The sequence below is a fragment of the Mustelus asterias genome, chromosome 20 (genome assembly GCF_964213995.1).
Source record: "Mustelus asterias chromosome 20, sMusAst1.hap1.1, whole genome shotgun sequence".
NCBI classification, from domain to species: domain Eukaryota; kingdom Metazoa; phylum Chordata; class Chondrichthyes; order Carcharhiniformes; family Triakidae; genus Mustelus; species Mustelus asterias.
Genome location: NC_135820.1, coordinates 81,676,806 through 81,694,862, shown reverse-complemented (window position 1 = coordinate 81,694,862; position 18,057 = coordinate 81,676,806). Strand labels below are relative to the sequence as shown.

General features: G+C 60.8%; 2 protein-coding genes across 2 annotated transcripts in view; one reads left to right on the top strand and one right to left on the bottom strand.

Moving 5' to 3' along the window:
* Positions 1–18,057, bottom strand: part of LOC144508694 (CMP-N-acetylneuraminate-beta-galactosamide-alpha-2,3-sialyltransferase 2-like) — a 556,023-nt gene that overhangs the window by 422,497 nt on the left and 115,469 nt on the right. The window lies entirely within an intron of this gene.
* Positions 1–18,057, top strand: part of mtss1 (MTSS I-BAR domain containing 1) — a 138,957-nt gene that overhangs the window by 48,752 nt on the left and 72,148 nt on the right. The window contains exons 4-5 of the mRNA XM_078236090.1: positions 6,022–6,106; positions 6,267–6,358. Coding sequence (XP_078092216.1) covers positions 6,022–6,106; positions 6,267–6,358 — 177 coding nt within the window. The remainder of the gene's footprint in view (positions 1–6,021; positions 6,107–6,266; positions 6,359–18,057) is intronic.

Genomic DNA, 18,057 nt, shown 5'->3' with positions numbered 1-18,057 from the left:
ATTTCATGACCAGCAGAATTCACCACACTTCACCAATCTGCGTTAGTGAGTGAGGCGATTAGGCCGAGGGATGGGGTGTCCTGCAGCAGTTTTGCACTGATGTGTGGACAGGCTCCTTTGTGAGGCTCCTGTGTCTCAGCAGTAAACTGGAGCTGGCAGAGGGAACTCGCTGTCGGAATGAAGCCCTGGTTTTCACCTTGGGAAATGTGACCCTATTTATCTCCTCTCCATGCACACAAAATGATGCAGCGACATTGTCAACTCGCGTTGCTAGAGGCACTGGCAGACAGAGCAGGCTAGGACCCTCCAACATGGAGTTTCCACTGCAAAGCCAGCCCTGTTGAAATCAGTAATGTGTTTGGCTGATTGTGATTGGGTTCTGGGATAATTCTCCTTGGGTGATATCTCGCAGTGTTCTTGTTTGCGGTGACGGTTCTCTTTTTGCACGCTGTTCTCGGTAACTTTAGCATCTTTCACCACTTCAGGATTTTCCAAAGCGCCTTATTAGGCAATTAAATCTACCTTCGCGGTGCAGTTACTGTTCTAAGTCAGCAAAGTCCCAAAAGGAACACCGAGACCATGACCAAATCATCGAATGCTTGCAAGTCAAACCTTGGCTGGATCACTGAAAAGCACTTCCCTGATTTTCTTTCAGATCCTGCCATGGGATCTTTGACATTCGCCTGATAGGGTTCAGATTTCAAAACTTACCAGCACCTCTGACAGTGCGGCACTCCCTCTGCACTGACCCTCTGACAGTGCGGCACTCCCTCTGCACTGACCCTCTGACGGTGCAGCACTCCCTCAGCACTGACCCTCTGACAGTGCGGCACTCCCTCAGCACTGACCCTCTGACAGTGCGGCACTCCCTCTGCACTGACCCTCTGACAGTGCGGCACTCCCTCAGTACTGACCCTCTGACAGTGCGGCACTCCCTCTGCACTGACCCTCTGACGGTGCAGCACTCCCTCAGCACTGACCCTCTGACAGTGCGGCACTCCCTCAGCACTGACCCTCTGACAGTGCGGCACTCCCTCAGCACTGACCCTCTGACAGTGCGGCACTCCCTCTGCACTGACCCTCTGACAGTGCGGCACTCCCTCAGTACTGACCCTCTGACAGTGCGGCACTCCCTCAGTACTGACCCTCTGACAGTGCGGCACTCCCTCAGTACTGACCCTCTGACAGTGCGGCACTCCCTCAGTACTGACCCTCTGACAGTGCGGCACTCCCTCAGTACTGACCCTCTGACAGTGCGGCACTCCCTCAGTACTGACCCTCTGACAGTGCAGCACTCCCTCAGCACTGACCCTCTGACAGTGCGGCACTCCCTCAGTACTGACCCTCTGACAGTGTGGCACTCCCTCAGTACTGACCCTCTGACAGTGCGGCACTCCCTCTGCACTGATCCTCGGGTATCATTGAAACATAGAAAATAGGAGCAGGAGTTGGCCATTCTTCCATTCATTATGATCATGAGTGAAATTATTTATTTTCTTCTTCAATATATTCAGTGAATTTGCCTTTACAACCTTCTGTGTTGGCAAATTCCACAGATTCACTATCCTCATCGCATCTCAGTCCTAAATGGTCTACCTGTATCCTGAGACTGTGACCACTTGTTCTCGAATCCCCCAGCCAAAGGAAACCACATTCCTGCATCCAGTCTGTCCAACCCAGTCACAATTTCACTCTGATGAATTCCCTTCCCAGCGTACTTCTCCCTTCGCTTCCCTTCACACCCTTCCCTACTAGCACCCATTCCCCCTTCTCTTCCCACCATCTTCCTCTCCACACACCCTCTGCTCCCACCATCCCCCATGCCATAAATGAATGATAACCCCCCCCCCCCCCCGCTCAATCCGACCTCCACTGCTACCCTGACCCATTGCCCCTGTCCCCATCACTCTGGGTTACACGCTGAGTTCTCTGGAGTGGGACCTGATTCTATGATGTTTGATTTGGAGGTGAGTGTGTTACCCATTGTACCACAGCTCAAACACTGAAACCACAGAACAGACCGTTGCAGCGGCAATATGGGATTAACTAACAGAGTGCCCCAGCTCCTGGGGTAGAGAGTGAACTGGGGCAATGGAGCAGGGCTGACAGGTACTCAGTCGCTCTGCTTTTACTAACCGTGTGTACATAATCACCCACCTTCAACTCCAGAAGTCAAGGTGAAGCTTGTTTGAGCCAATCGGCCAGCTATTGGCAGCAGCTTGCACGCTGAAACGTGTGAGACGGTTCAGGGCAAAGCTTCCTGCTGAGTTTTTTTTCTTGTAGAAGCTGGGATTGAATAACTGAGACAAAAGGCCCCCGGGGTGAGCAATCAAATGTCAAATTCCTGCAGCTTACAAAGCTTCAAACTGGCCTTCAGCTGCCCAGATCCCAAACTCCAGTATCCTCCCCCTCCACCGAAAAGCCACTTCTTTGTTTTTGAACTTGCATTTGGTCATGTGATCATAGAAATCATAGACACCCTACAGTGCAGAAAGAGGCCATTCAGCCCATCGAGTCTGCACCGACCACAATCCCACCCAGGCCCTACCCCCATATCCCTACATATTTACCCACTAATCCCTCTAACCTACGCATCCCGGGACACTAAGGGGCAATTTAGAATGGCCAATTAACCTAACCCGCACATCTTTGGACTGTGGGAGGAAACCGGAGCACCCGGAGGAAACCCACACAGACACGAGGAGAATGTGCAAACTCCACACAGACAGTGACCCAAGCCGGGAATCGAACCCAGGTCCCTGGAGCTGTGAAGCAGCAGTGCTAACCACTGTGCTACCGTGCCACCCCACGGTGATCTAATGATTGTGTAGCTGTCTCGATTTTAGTTTGATTTTGGTCCTTGTGAAGCATCTTGGGTCATTTCCATGCAGTAAAGGTGGGATGTGGGTGTCATTGGCTGGGCCAACATTTACTGCCACCCCTAACTGTCCTTGAGCTGAGTGTCTCGCTCTTGCATTTCAGAAAGTATTTAGTGGAGTCGCGTGTAGGCCATACCGGGAAAAGACTACAGATTTCGTTCCCTAAAGGACATTGTTGTTGTATTTCACAAATGAAAAGTTGGGGGTGGTGCCCCACCCCCCACCCCAACTCCCTGCCCTGTTAATTTGGTACCGGGTCTCCTGCGACAGTATCTTCCTGTTTTCTACATCAGCCCCATGTTTGTTTCTCAGACAGCGTGCCCTCTCTTCACTGCTACAGACAGTGAATCACCTGTCGAGAAAATGCTCAACGTCTCTGCCAAGATCTAACTCGATCCAGGTGTTCAGACGACTCGCTGAATGTGCTGCTTGACTGTGGAGCAGAATCTATTCTGTCCTCACAGCACTTTCGCCGCTGAGGGAAGAGATTAAAATGCTTCCCAACCCATCGCGCTGCACACCATTCCTCTCTGAAACTGCTGAAAGGGCCACCAATTCTCCGCTCCGTGAAGAGACCCACAGCAGGACGCTGAGATTCTCTTGTTTCTCGGCCTTGTAAAGTGGTCCACCAGTCAGTCATGTGGGATTGATTACGACTGAGGACTGTGAACGGCCTCCAAGCTTTCAGACTCACAGCAGCATTAACGTGAAGCATTATAGCCAGGTCTGTTATCGTCTGTCGAGAGGAGAGGGTGAGTCTCAGACCTGGAGCTCTGTTGGTTCAGCTGGGAGGGTGAAAGCATCACCTGCTGCTGGGCTGAGGAGCAGAATACAGAAGGGGGTTTGCTTCTCCTCATCCCCGTACTTCAGCACCTGCCAAGATGCACTGTATAAGTGGGAACTGCGGCTTTGAATGCACTCACTGTGATGCTGTCTATGGGGCCTGCTGCTGCCTGACAGCCAGGCTCAGATGCTTCCGAAGGTGCTGCAACTCGTATCTCGGGGAGAATGGACATAATCTCAGTGGGAGGGGAAGGGAGAACGATGCCCCACTCAATAACAAACTGAACAATATACTGCTGTTTATAATAAATTCAAAAGCATAGAAGGCCATTCAGCCCATCAAAGCTGTGTCAGCACTTTGCATGTGCGATTCAATGAATGCCCCCTTCCCGCACTTTCCCACGTAGCCTTATAATACTTTCTGAATTCCTTTCTAAAGTTATTATTCAATCTGCTTCCACCACACATTCAGGCAGCGCATTCCAGACCATAACAACTGGCCAGAGGAAGATTCCTCATCTCCCACCTGGTTTATTTACCAAGTTCCTTCAATCATCTGGTCAGCGACAAATTGCCAGAGTGTCTCCATATTTACTTAGAGGTCATAGAAATCATAGAAACCCTACAGTGCGGAAGGAGGCCATTCGGCCCATCGAGTCTGCACCGACCACAATCCCACCCAGGCCCTACCCCCACATATTTTACCCGCTAATCCCTCTAAACTACGCATCCCAGGACTCTAAGGGGCAATTTCTAACCTGGCCAATCAACCTAACCTGCACATCTTTGGACTGTGGGAGGAAACCGGAGCACCCGGAGGAAACCCACGCAGACACGAGGAGAATGTGCAAACTCCACACAGACAGTGACCCGAGCCGGGAATCGAACCTGGGACCCTGGAGCTGTGAAGCAGCAATGCTAACCACTGTGCTACCGTGCCGTGATTAAAGCACTTCATCATTTTGAACACCTCTGTCTACTCTCTCCTTAACTTTCCCTGTTCTGGGAAGAACAATAATTGTGCTTTATTAAATATATAGAACATTGCACTAAGTGTCAAATACATTACCAGGGGGCACAGGTTTAAGGTACAAGGGGCAAGGTTTAAAGGAGATGTACGAGGCAGATTTTTTACACACAGTAGTGGGTGCCTGGAACTCGTTGCTGGGGGAGGTAGTGGAAGCGGATACAGTAGTGACTTTTAAGGGGCGTCTTGACAAATACATGAATAGGATGGGAATAGAGGGATATGGTCCCCGGAAGGGTAGGGGGTTTTAGTTCAGTCGGGGCAGCATGGTCGGTGCAGGCTTGGAGGGCCGAAGGGCCTGTTCCTGTGCTGTAATTTTCTTTGTTCTTTGAAACAGAAAAGACCTGAAATGCGGGGCCGGGCGGTCCGCGTGCAGCGCGGGGCCGGGCGGTCCGCGTGCAGCGCGGGGCCGGGCGGTCCGCGTGCAGCGCGGGGCCGGGCGGTCCGCGTGCAGCGCGGGGCCGGGCGGTCCGCGTGCAGCGCGGGGCCGGGCGGTCCGCGTGCAGCGCGGGGCCGGGCGGTCCGCGTGCAGCGCGGGGCCGGGCGGTCCGCGTGCAGCGCGGGGCCGGGCGGTCCGCGTGCAGCGCGGGGCCGGGCGGTCCGCGTGCAGCGCGGGGCCGGGCGGTCCGCGTGCAGCGCGGGGCCGGGCGGTCCGCGTGCAGCGCGGGGCCGGGTTTAATGATTTTCCCCAGATATTATAATCCTTGTAAATGCACTGCACCCAGGGCTTTATACAAATACCCCTTTGCTGATGCATTACACCTGGAACTTTGTAGAACAGCAAAAATTCAACTTCTCTAATAAAATATACACTCCCAGGACAGATACAGCAGGGTTAGATACTGAGTAAAGCTCCCTCTTTTTTTCATACAAAAACATATTTAAGGCCCTATAGGTCCCAAAGTTAAAATAACCTATTCACAAAAATGGCAGCCTGCACCTCATTAACAAATGATGTCTGTGTTGACAATGGCCTTGCCAAGCTGTCAGGACAAGAGCTGTCTTCACTATACTTGTAAGGCTCCTAGCCTGATGATGCTGTGCCTCTGATAACCACCAGCCAATGTTGTTTTGCAGGCCCCCAGATGCCTTCTCAACAGATTCATTCAAAACCAGAAAGCCACAAAGTGCCTTGCGCACATCTCCCTGCATTCTGTTTTAGTGACCCTTTCTTGCCCATAAACCTGTTGACCTCGGGGTGATGGGCTTTGCTCAAGGTTGCGGTTGGGCGGATTTGCTTTTCCTCTTCCTTCCCCTCTTCACTTCAGTACTGTGCGAGAATGATTAAAATCATTAGTTAGAGTAATTGAAGATTTCTTTTATTTATTTCAGGTGCTACGAAGGAGATAGGTTCAGCTCTGACCAGGATGTGTATGAGACATCGCAGTATCGAATCGAGGCTCAAACAGCTCACTGCGTACGTCTGTTTCTCAAAGTAAACCTCTGTCATTCACTTACTCGACTCTATCTCACTCATATCTTCTCTCATTCATATTCTTGCTGTCTATCTCTGTGAGGTGTGCACACACTCTCCGCTCCCCATCACTTGCTAAGTTGTTTTCTCTTTACTCTGACAGAGCGCTAACGGACAGTCTGATAAACCCTCTGGAGGGTCGGATCGAGGAGTGGAAGAAAATTGCTAACCAATTGGACAAAGACCACGCCAAAGGTAAATGATCCATCCCGGCGCTCTCGTACACTCCCGCTCTGATCCATCCCGGCGCTCTCGTACACTCCGGCTCTGATCCATCCCGGCGCTCTCGTACACTCCCGCTCTGATCCATCCCGGCGCTCTCGTACACTCCCGCTCTGATCCATCCCGGCGCTCTCGTACACTCCCGCTCTGATCCATCCCGGCGCTCTCGTACACTCCCGCTCTGATCCATCCCGGCGCTCTCGTACACTCCCGCTCTGATCCATCCCGGCGCTCTCGTACACTCCCGCTCTGATCCATCCCGGCGCTCTCGTACACTCCCGCTCTGATCCATCCCGGCGCTCTCGTACACTCCCGCTCTGATCCATCCCGGCGCTCTCGTACACTCCCGCTCTGATCCATCCCGGCGCTCTCGTACACTCCCGCTCTGATCCATCCCGGCGCTCTCGTACACTCCCGCTCTGATCCATCCCGGCGCTCTCGTACACTCCCGCTCTGATCCATCCCGGCGCACTCACTGTCTCCCGCTGTGAACCGTCCCAGCGCGCTTTCTCCTGCTTCTATCCATCCTGGTGCGCTCTCTCCCGCTGTGGTCTATCTCACTGTCTACCGCTCCCATCCATCCCACGCGTACTTTCACACTTCTATCTGTCCCTGCACTTTCGTTCTCTCCCGCTGTGATCTGTCTGACTGCTCTCGCCATCTCCCACTTCTATCTGTCGCCGCCCTCGCTCCCTCCCGCCTTGATCCACCTCGCTGCCCTTGCTTCCTCTCGCCCTGATCCACCTCGCTGCCCTCGCTTCCTCTCGCCCTGATCCACCTCGCTGCCCTCGCTTCCTCTCGCCCTGAGCCGCCTCGCTGCTCTCACGCTCTCCCGCCCTGAGCCGCCTCGCTGCTCTCACGCTCTCCCACCCTGATTCACCTCGCCGCCCTCGCTCCCTCTCGCCCTGATCCGCCTCGCTGCTCTCTCGCTCTCCCGCCCTGATCCGCCTCGCCGCCCTCGCTCCCTCTCGCCCTGATCCGCCTCGCCGCCCTCGCTCCCTCTCGCCCTGATCCGCCTCGCTGCTCTCTCGCTCTCCCGCCCTGATTCGCCTCGCCGCCCTCGCTCCCTCTCGCCCTGATCCGCCTCGCTGCTCTCTCGCTCTCCCGCCCTGATCCGCCTCGCCGCCCTCGCTCCCTCTCGCCCTGATCCGCCTCGCTGCTCTCTCGCTCTCCCGCCCTGATCCGCCTCGCCGCCCTCGCTCCCTCCCGCCCTGATCCGCCTCGCCGCCCTCGCTCCCTCCCGCCCTGATCCGCCTCGCCGCCCTCGCTCCCTCTCGCCCTGATCCGCCTCGCCGCCCTCTCTCCCTCTCGCCCTGATCCGCCTCGCCGCCCTCGCTCCCTCTCGCCCTGATCCACCTCGCTGCCCTCGCTCCCTCCCGCCCTGATCCGCCTCGCCGCCCTCGCTCCCTCTCGCCCTGATCCACCTCGCTGCCCTCGCTCCCTCCCGCCCTGATCCGCCTCGCTGCTCTCACTCTCTCCCGCCCTGATCCGCCTCGCCGCCCTCGCTCCCTCCCGCCCTGATCCGCCTCGCCGCCCTCGCTCTCTCCCGCCCTGATCCGCCTCGCCGCCCTCGCTCCCTCCCGCCCTGATCCGCCTCGCTGCTCTCACTCTCTCCCGCCCTGATCCGCCTCGCCGCCCTCGCTCCCTCCCGCCTCGCCGCCCTCGCTCCCTCCCGCCCTGATCCGCCTCGCTGCTCTCACTCTCTCCCGCCCTGATCCGCCTCGCTGCTCTCGCTCCCTCTCGCCCTGATCCGCCTCGCCGCCCTCGCTCCCTCCCGCCCTGATCCACCTCGCCGCCCTCGCTCCCTCCCGCCCTGATCCGCCTCGCCGCCCTCGCTCCCTCTCGCCCTGATCCGCCTCGCTGCTCTCGCTCCCTCCCGCCCTGATCCGCCTCGCTGCTCTCACTCTCTCCCGCCCTGATCCGCCTCGCTGCTCTCACTCTCTCCCGCCCTGATCCGCCTCGCCGCCCTCGCTCTCTCCCGCCCTGATCCGCCTCGCCGCCCTCGCTCCCTCCCGCCCTGATCCGCCTCGCTGCTCTCACTCTCTCCCGCCCTGATCCGCCTCGCCGCCCTCGCTCACTCCCGCCCTGATCCGCCTCGCCGCCCTCGCTCTCTCCCGCCCTGATCCGCCTCGCCACCCTCGCTCCCTCTCGCCCTGATCCGCCTCGCCGCCCTCGCTCCCTCCCGCCCTGATCCGCCTCGCCGCCCTCGCTCCCTCTCGCCCTGATCCGCCTCGCCGCCCTCGCTCCCTCCCGCCCTGATCCGCCTCGCCGCCCTCGCTCCCTCTCGCCCTGATCCGCCTCGCTGCTCTCACTCTCTCCCGCCCTGATCCGCCTCGCTGCTCTCACTCTCTCCCGCCCTGATCCGCCTCGCTGCTCTCACTCTCTCCCGCCCTGATCCGCCTCGCTGCTCTCACTCTCCCGCCCTGATCCGCCTCGCCGCCCTCGCTCCCTCCCGCCTCGCCGCCCTCGCTCCCTCCCGCCCTGATCCGCCTCGCTGCTCTCACTCTCTCCCGCCCTGATCCGCCTCGCTGCTCTCGCTCTCTCCCGCCCTGATCCGCCTCGCCGCCCTCGCTCCCTCCCGCCCTGATCCGCCTCGCTGCTCTCACTCTCTCCCGCCCTGATCCGCCTCGCCGCCCTCGCTCCCTCCCGCCCTGATCCGCCTCGCCGCCCTCGCTCCCTCCCGCCCTGATCCGCCTCGCCGCCCTCGCTCCCTCCCGCCCTGATCCGCCTCGCTGCCCTCGCTCCCTCCCGCCCTGATCCGCCTCGCTGCCCTCGCTCCCTCCCGCCCTGATCCGCCTCGCTGCTCTCGCTCTCTCCCGCCCTGATCCGCCTTGCTGCTCTCACTCCCTCTCGCCCTGATCCGCCTCACCGCCCTCGCTCCCTCCCGCCCTGATCCGCCTCGCCGCCCTCGCTCTCTCCCGCCCTGATCCGCCTCGCCGCCCTCGCTCCCTCCCGCCCTGATCCGCCTCGCCGCCCTCGCTCTCTCCCGCCCTGATCCGCCTCGCCGCCCTCGCTCTCTCCCGCCCTGATCCGCCTCGCCGCCCTCGCTCCCTCCTGCCCTGATCCGCCTCGCCGCCCTCGCTCTCTCCCGCCCTGATCCGCCTCGCCGCCCTCGCTCTCTCCCGCCCTGATCCGCCTCGCCGCCCTCGCTCCCTCCCGCCCTGATCCGCCTCGCCGCCCTCGCTCCCTCTCGCCCTGATCCGCCTCGCCGCCCTCGCTCCCTCCCGCCCTGATCCGCCTCGCTGCTCTCACTCTCTCCCGCCCTGATCCGCCTCGCTGCTCTCGCTCTCCCGCCCTGATCCACCTCGCCGCCCTCGCTCCCTCCCGCCTCGCCGCCCTCGCTCCCTCCCGCCCTGATCCGCCTCGCTGCCCTCGCTCCCTCCCGCCCTGATCCGCCTCGCTGCTCTCGCTCTCTCCCGCCCTGATCCGCCTCGCTGCTCTCACTCTCTCCCGCCCTGATCCGCCTCGCCGCCCTCGCACCCTCCCGCCCTGATCCGCCTCGCCGCCCTCGCTCCCTCCCGCCCTGATCCGCCTCGCTGCCCTCGCTCCCTCCCGCCCTGATCCGCCTTGCTGCTCTCACTCTCTCCCGCCCTGATCCGCCTCGCTGCTCTCACTCTCTCCCGCCCTGATCCGCCTTGCTGCTCTCACTCTCTCCCGCCCTGATCCGCCTCGCCGCCCTCGCTCTCTCCCGCCCTTATCCGCCTCGCCGCTCTCGCTCCCTCCCGCCCTGATCCACCTCGCCGCCCTCGCTCCCTCCCGCCCTGATCCGCCTCGCTGCCCTCGCTCCCTCCCGCCCTGATCCGCCTCGCTGCCCTCGCTCCCTCCCGCCTGATCCGCCTCGCTGCTCTCGCTCTCTCCCGCCCTGATCCGCCTTGCTGCTCTCACTCCCTCTCGCCCTGATCCGCCTCGCCGCCCTCGCTCTCTCCCGCCCTGATCCGCCTCGCCGCCCTCGCTCCCTCCCGCCCTGATCCGCCTCGCCGCCCTCGCTCTCTCCCGCCCTGATCCGCCTCGCCGCCCTCGCTCTCTCCCGCCCTGATCCGCCTCGCCGCCCTCGCTCCCTCCCGCCCTGATCCGCCTCGCCGCCCTCGCTCCCTCCCGCCCTGATCCGCCTCGCCGCCCTCGCTCTCTCCCGCCCTGATCCGCCTCGCCGCCCTCGCTCTCTCCCGCCCTGATCCGCCTCGCCGCCCTCGCTCCCTCCCGCCCTGATCCGCCTCGCCGCCCTCGCTCCCTCTCGCCCTGATCCGCCTCGCCGCCCTCGCTCCCTCCCGCCCTGATCCGCCTCGCTGCTCTCACTCTCTCCCGCCCTGATCCGCCTCGCTGCTCTCACTCTCTCCCGCCCTGATCCGCCTCGCCGCCCTCGTTCCCTCCCGCCCTGATCCGCCTCGCCGCCCTCGTTCCCTCCCGCCCTGATCCGCCTCGCTGCCCTCGCTCCCTCCCACCCTGATCCGCCTTGCTGCTCTCACTCTCTCCCGCCCTGATCCGCCTCGCCGCCCTCGCTCTCTCCCGCCCTGATCCGCCTCGCTGCTCTCACTCTCTCCCGCCCTGATCCGCCTCGCTGCTCTCACTCTCTCCCGCCCTGATCCGCCTCGCCGCCCTCGTTCCCTCCCGCCCTGATCCGCCTCGCCGCCCTCGTTCCCTCCCGCCCTGATCCGCCTCGCTGCCCTCGCTCCCTCCCACCCTGATCCGCCTTGCTGCTCTCACTCTCTCCCGCCCTGATCCGCCTCGCCGCCCTCGCTCTCTCCCGCCCTGATCCGCCTCGCTGCTCTCGCTCTCTCCCGCCCTGATCCGCCTCGCTGCCCTCGCTCCCTCTCGCCCTGATCCGCCTCGCCGCCCTCGCTCTCTCCCGCCCTGATCCGCCTCGCCGCCCTCGCTCCCTCCCGCCCGGATCCGCCTCGCTGCTCACTCTCTCCCGCCCTGATCCGCCTCGCCGCCCCCGCTCCCTCCCGCCCTGATCCGCCTCGCCGCCCTCGCTCCCTCCCGCCCTGATCCGCCTTCCTGCTCTCGCTCTCTCCCGCCCTGATCCGCCTCGCCGCCCTCGCTCCCTCCCGCCCTGATCCGCCTCGCCGCCCTCGCTCACTCCCGCCCTGATCCGCCTCGCCGCCCTCGCTCCCTCCCGCCCTGATCCGCCTCGCCGCCCTCGCTCCCTCCCGCCCTGATCCGCCTCGCCGCCCTCGCTCCCTCCCGCCCTGATCCGCCTCGCTGCTCTCACTCTCTCCTGCCCTGATCCGCCTCGCTGCTCTCGCTCCCTCTCGCCCTGATCCGCCTCGCCGCCCTCGCTCCCTCCCGCCCTGATCCACCTCGCTGCCCTCGTTCCCTGCCGCCCTGATCCGCCTCGCTGCCCTCGCTCCCTCCCGCCCTGATCCGCCTCGCTGCTCTCACTCTCTCCCGCCCTGATCCGCCTCGCCGCCCTCGCTCTCTCCCGCCCTGATCCGCCTCGCCGCCCTCGCTCCCTCCCGCCCTGATTCGCCTCGCTGCTCTCACTCTCTCCCGCCCTGATCCGCCTCACTGCTCTCGCTCTCTCCCGCCCTGATCCGCCTCGCCCCCTCGCTCCCTCCCGCCCTGATCCGCCTTGCTGCTCTCACTCTCTCCCGCCCTGATCCGCCTCGCCGCCCTCGCTCCCTCCCGCCCTGATCCGCCTCGCCGCCCTCGCTCCCTCTCGCCCTGATCCGCCTCGCCGCCCTCGCTCCCTCCCACCCTGATCCGCCTCGCCGCCCTCGCTCTCTCCCGCCCTGATCCGCCTCGCCGCCCTCGCTCCCTCCCGCCCTGATCCGCCTCGCCGCCCTCGCTCCCTCCCGCCCTGATCCGCCTCGCTGCTCTCGCTCCCTCCCGCCCTGATCCGCCTCGCTGCTCTCGCTCCCTCCCGCCCTGATCCGCCTCGCCGCCCTCGCTCCCTCTCGCCCTGATCCGCCTCGCTGCTCTCGCTCCCTCCCGCCCTGATCCGCCTCGCCGCCCTCGCTCCCTCTCGCCCTGATCCGCCTCGCCGCTCTCACTCTCTCCCGCCCTGATCCGCCTCGCTGCTCTCACTCTCTCCCGCCCTGATCCGCCTCGCTGCTCTCGCTCTCCCGCCCTGATCCGCCTCGCCGCCCTCGCTCCCTCCCGCCTCGCCGCCCTCGCTCCCTCCCGCCCTGATCTGCCTCGCTGCTCTCGCTCCCTCCCGCCCTGATCCGCCTCGCTGCTCTCACTCTCTCCCGCCCTGATCCGCCTCGCTGCTCTCACTCTCTCCCGCCCTGATCCGCCTCGCTGCTCTCACTCTCTCCCGCCCTGATCCGCCTCGCCGCCCTCGCTCTCTCCCGCCCTGATCCGCCTCGCCGCCCTCGCTCTCTCCCGCCCTGATCCGCCTCGCCGCCCTCGCTCCCTCCCGCCCTGATCCGCCTCGCTGCCCTCGCTTCCTCCCGCCTCGCCGCCCTCGCTCTCCCGCCCTGATCCGCCTCGCCGCCCTCGCTCCCTCTCGCCCTGATCCGCCTCGCTGCTCTCACTCTCTCCCGCCCTGATCCGCCTCGCTGCTCTCACTCTCTCCCGCCCTGATCCGCCTCGCCGCCCTCGTTCCCTCCCGCCCTGATCCGCCTCGCTGCCCTCGCTCTCTCCCGCCCTGATCCGCCTCGCTGCTCTCACTCTCTCCCGCCCTGATCCGCTTTGCTGCTCTCACTCTCTCCCGCCCTGATCCGCCTCGCCGCCCTCGCTCCCTCTCACCCTGATCCGCCTCGCCGCCCTCGCTCTCTCCCGCCCTGATCCGCCTCGCCGCCCTCGCTCCCTCCCGCCCTGATCCGCCTTGCTGCTCTCGCTCTCTCCCGCCCTGATCCGCCTTGCCGCCCTCGCTCCCTCCCGCCCTGATCCGCCTCGCCGCCCTCGCTCCCTCCCGCCCTGATCCGCCTCGCCGCCCTCGCTCCCTCCCGCCCTGATCCGCCTCGCTGCTCTCACTCTCTCCCGCCCTGATCCGCCTCGCTGCTCTCACTCTCCCGCCCTGATCCGCCTCGCTGCTCTCACTCTCTCCCGCCCTGATCCGCCTCGCCGCCCTCGTTCCCTCCCGCCCTGATCCGCCTCGCTGCCCTCGCTCTCTCCCGCCCTGATCCGCCTCGCTGCTCTCACTCTCTCCCGCCCTGATCCGCTTTGCTGCTCTCACTCTCTCCCGCCCTGATCCGCCTCGCCGCCCTCGCTCCCTCTCACCCTGATCCGCCTCGCCGCCCTCGCTCTCTCCCGCCCTGATCCGCCTCGCCGCCCTCGCTCCCTCCCGCCCTGATCCGCCTTGCTGCTCTCGCTCTCTCCCGCCCTGATCCGCCTCGCCGCCCTCGCTCCCTCCCGCCCTGATCCGCCTCGCCGCCCTCGCTCCCTCCCGCCCTGATCCGCCTCGCCGCCCTCGCTCCCTCCCGCCCTGATCCGCCTCGCTGCTCTCACTCTCTCCCGCCCTGATCCGCCTCGCTGCTCTCACTCTCCCGCCCTGATCCGCCTCGCTGCTCTCACTCTCCCGCCCTGATCCGCCTCGCCGCCCTCGCTCCCTCCCGCCCTGATCCGCCTCGCCGCCCTCGCTCCCTCCCGCCCTGATCCGCCTCGCTGCTCTCACTCTCTCCCGCCCTGATCCGCCTCGCCGCCCTCGCTCTCTCCCGCCCTGATCCGCCTCGCCGCCTTCGCTCCCTCTCGCCCTGATCCGCCTCGCTGCTCTCGCTCTCTCCCGCCCTGATCCGTCTCGCCACCCTCGCTCCCTCCCGCCCTGATCCGCCTCGCTGCTCTCACTCTCTCCCGCCCTGATCCGCCTCGCCGCCCTCGCTCCCTCCCGCCCTGATCCGCCTCGCCTCCCTCGCTCCCTCCCGCCTGATCCGCCTCGCTGCCCTCGCTCCCTCCCGCCCTGATCCGCCTTGCTGCTCTCACTCTCTCCCGCCCTGATCCGCCTCGCCGCCCTCGCTCCCTCCCGCCCTGATCCGCCTCGCCGCCCTCGCTCCCTCCCGCCCTGATCCGCCTCGCTGCTCTCACTCTCTCCCGCCCTGATCCGCCTCGCTGCTCTCACTCTCTCCCGCCCTGATCCGCCTCGCCGCCCTCGCTCCCTCCCGCCCTGATCCGCCTCGCCGCCCTCGCTCCCTCCCGCCCTGATCCGCCTCGCTGCTCTCACTCTCTCCCGCCCTGATCTGCCTCGCCACCCTCGCTCCCTCGCGCCCTGGTCTGCCTCGCCGCCCTTGCTCTCTCCCGCCCTGATCCGCCTCGCTGCTCTCACTCTCTCCCGCCCTGATCCGCCTCGCCACCCTCGCTCCCTCCCGCCCTGGTCTGCCTCGCCGCCCTTGCTCTCTCCCGCCCAGGTCTGTCCTCGCTGCCCTCGCTCACTCCCGCTCTGGTCCGTCTCGCCGCCCTCTCCCGCCCTGGTCTGTCCCCGCCGCCCTCACTCTCTCCCGCCCTGGTCCGCCCCCGCCACCCTCGCTCTCTCCAGCCCTGGTCCGCCCCCGCCGCCCTCGCTCTCTCCTGCCCTGGTCCGCCCCCGCCACCCTCGCTCTGTCCCGCCCAGGTCTGTCCCCGCCGCCCTTGCCCTCTCCCGCCCTGGTCCGCCTCGCCGCTTTCGCGCTTGCCCAAAACGAGACATTTTCATTCTCTCCTTTTTTCGTGAAGCTTCACAATCCAGCCAAACAACCAATGAGCCTGCAAACCTGCACTTACAAGAAAAAGAAGCACAGGGCTCCGTACTGGGACCTCTGCTGTTTGTGATATATATATAAATGATTTGGAGGAAGATGTAGCTGGTGTGATCAGTACGTTTGCAGACGACACAAAGATGGCTGGAGTTGCGGATAGTGATGAACATTGTCAGAGAATACAGCAGGATATAGATAGGCTGGAACATTGGGCGGAGAAATGGCAGATGGAATTTAATCCAGATAAATGCGAAGTGATGCATTTCGGTAGATCTAATGTAAGGGAGAGCTGTACAATAAATGGCAGAACCACCAGGAGTATAGACACACAGAGGGACCTGGGTGTGCAAGTCCACAGATCCTTAAAGGTGGCAGCACAGGTGGAAAAGGTGGTGAAGAAGGCATATGGCATGCTTGCCTTTATTGGACGGGGCATAGAGTATAAAAGTTGGCATATGATGTTGCAGTTATATAGAACGTTGGTTAGGCCACATTTGGAATACTGCGTCCAGTTCTGGTCGCCACACTACCAGAAGGATGTGGAGGCTTTGGAGAGAGTGCAGAAAAGGTTTACCAGGATGTTGCCTGGTATGGAGGGTCTTAGCTATGAGGAGAGATTGAGTAAACTAGGGTTGTTCTCTCTGGAAAGACGGAGGTTGAGGGGCGACCTAATAGAAGTTTATAAAATTATGAAGGGCATACATAGGGTGAACAGTTGGAAGCTTTTTCCTAGGTCAGAAATGACAAACACAAGGGGTCACAAGTTCAAGGTAAGGGGAGCTAGGTTCAATACAGATATGCGGGGGACGTATTTAACACAGAGGGTGGTGGGGGCCTGGAATGCGCTACCAAGCAAGGTGGTTGAGGCAGACACGCTAGGATCGTTTAAGACTTATCTAGATAGCCACATGAACAGACCGGGAATAGAGAGATACAAACGGATGGTCTAGTTAGGAACACATGATCGGTGCAGGCTTGGAGGGCCGAAGGGCCTGTTCCTGTGCTGTATTGTTCTTTGTTCTATTATCTTTTAATGTCATAGAATCATAACATACAGAAAGAGGCCATTCAGCCTATTGTGTTTGTGCCTGCTCTCTATAGAGAAAGTCACACAGTCCCATTCACCTGCTACATCCTTGCATCTTTATTTCCCTCAAGCGTCCATCCAATTTCCTTTCGAAATCATTCATTGTTGCCTCTCCCACCCTCGTAGGCAGTGAGTTCCAGGTTATTACTAACTGTATTTAAAAAAATGTCCTTCTAACATTACCCCTGCAACTATGACATTGTGTGTGTCTGTCCCCACAACTGTGAAGAGGAAGAAGGAGACTTATGTAAGGATGAGACGTGAAGGCTCAGTTAGGGAGCTTGAAAGTTACAGGTTAGCCAGGAAGGACCTAAAGAAAGAGTTACGAGGAGCCAGGAGGGGACATGAGAAGTCTTTGGCAGGTAGGATCAAGGAAAACCCTTTCTATAGGTATGTCAGGAGTAAAAGAATGACTAGGGTAAGATTAGGGTCAGTCAAGGACAGGAGTGGGAAGTTGTGCGTGGAGTCTGAAGAGATAGGAGAGGCACTAAATGAATATTTTTTGTCGGTATTCACACTGGAGAGGGACAGTGTTGTCGAGGGGAGTACTGAGGTGCAGGCTGTTGGAATGGATGGGATTGAGGTTCGTAGGGAGGAGGTGTTAGCAATTCTGGAAAGGGTAAAAATAGATAAGTCCCCTGGGCCGGATGGGATTTATCCTAGGATTCTCTGGGAGGCTAGAGAGGAGATTGCAGAGCCTTTGGCTTTGATCTTTGGGTCGTCATTGTCTACTGGAACAGTGCCAGAAGACTGGAGGATAGCAAATGTTGTCCCCTTGTTCAAGAAGGGGAGTAGGGACAACCCTGGTAATTATAGACCCGTGAGCCTTACTTCTGTTGTGGGCAAAGTATTGGAAAGGACTATAAGAGATAGGATTTATAATCACCTAGAAAGGAATAATTTTATTAGGGATAGTCAGCACGGTTTTGTGAAGGGTTGTTCGTGCCTCACAAACCTTATTGAGTTCTTTGAGAAGGTGACCAAAGAGGTGGATGAGGATAAAGCGGTTGATGTGGTGTATATGGATTTCAGCAAAGCGTTTGATAATGTTCCCCATGGTAAGCTTTTGCAGAAAATACGGACACATGGGATTGAGGGTGATTTAGTGGTTTGGATCAGGAATTGGCTAGCTGGAAGAAAACAGAGGGTCGTGGTTGATGGGAAATATTCATCCTGGAGTTACTAGGATGTTACTAGTGGTGTGCCGCAAGGATCTGTTTTAGGGCCACTGCTGTTTGTCATTTTTATTAATGACCTGGATGAGAGCATAGAAGGATGGGTTAGTAAATTTGCGGATGACACTAAAGTCGGTGGAGTTGTAGACAGTGCGGAGGGAAGTGGCAGGTTACAGAGGGACATAGGTAAGCTGCAGAGCTGGGCTGAGAGGTGGCAAATGGAGTTTAATGTGGAAAAGTGCGAAGTGATTCCCTTTGGAAGGAGTAACAGGAATACAGAGTACTGGGCTAATGGTAAGATACTTGGTAGTGTGGATAAACAGAGGGATCTGGGTGTCCATGTGCATAGATCCCTGAAAGTTGGCACCCAGGTTGATAGGGTTGTTAAGAAGGCGTACAGTGTGTTAGCTTTTATTGGTAGAGGGATTGAGTTTCGGAGCCAGGAGGTCATGTTGCAACTGTACAAAACTCTGGTGCGGCCGCATTTGGAGTATTGCGTACAGTTCTGTTCGCCATATTATAGGAAGGATGTGGAAGTGTTGGAAAGGGTGCAGAGGAGATTTACCAGGATGTTGCCTGGTATGGAGGGCATTAGCTATGAGGTGAGGTTGGAGAAACTTGGTTTGTTCTCACTGGAACGATGGAGGTTGAGGGGAGACCTGATAGAAGTCTACAAAATTATTAGGGGCATGGACAGAGTGGATAGTCAGAAACTTTTTCCCAGGGTGGAAGAGTCAATTACTAGGGGACACAGGTTTAAGGTACGAGCGGCAAGGTTTAAAGGAGATGTATGAGGCA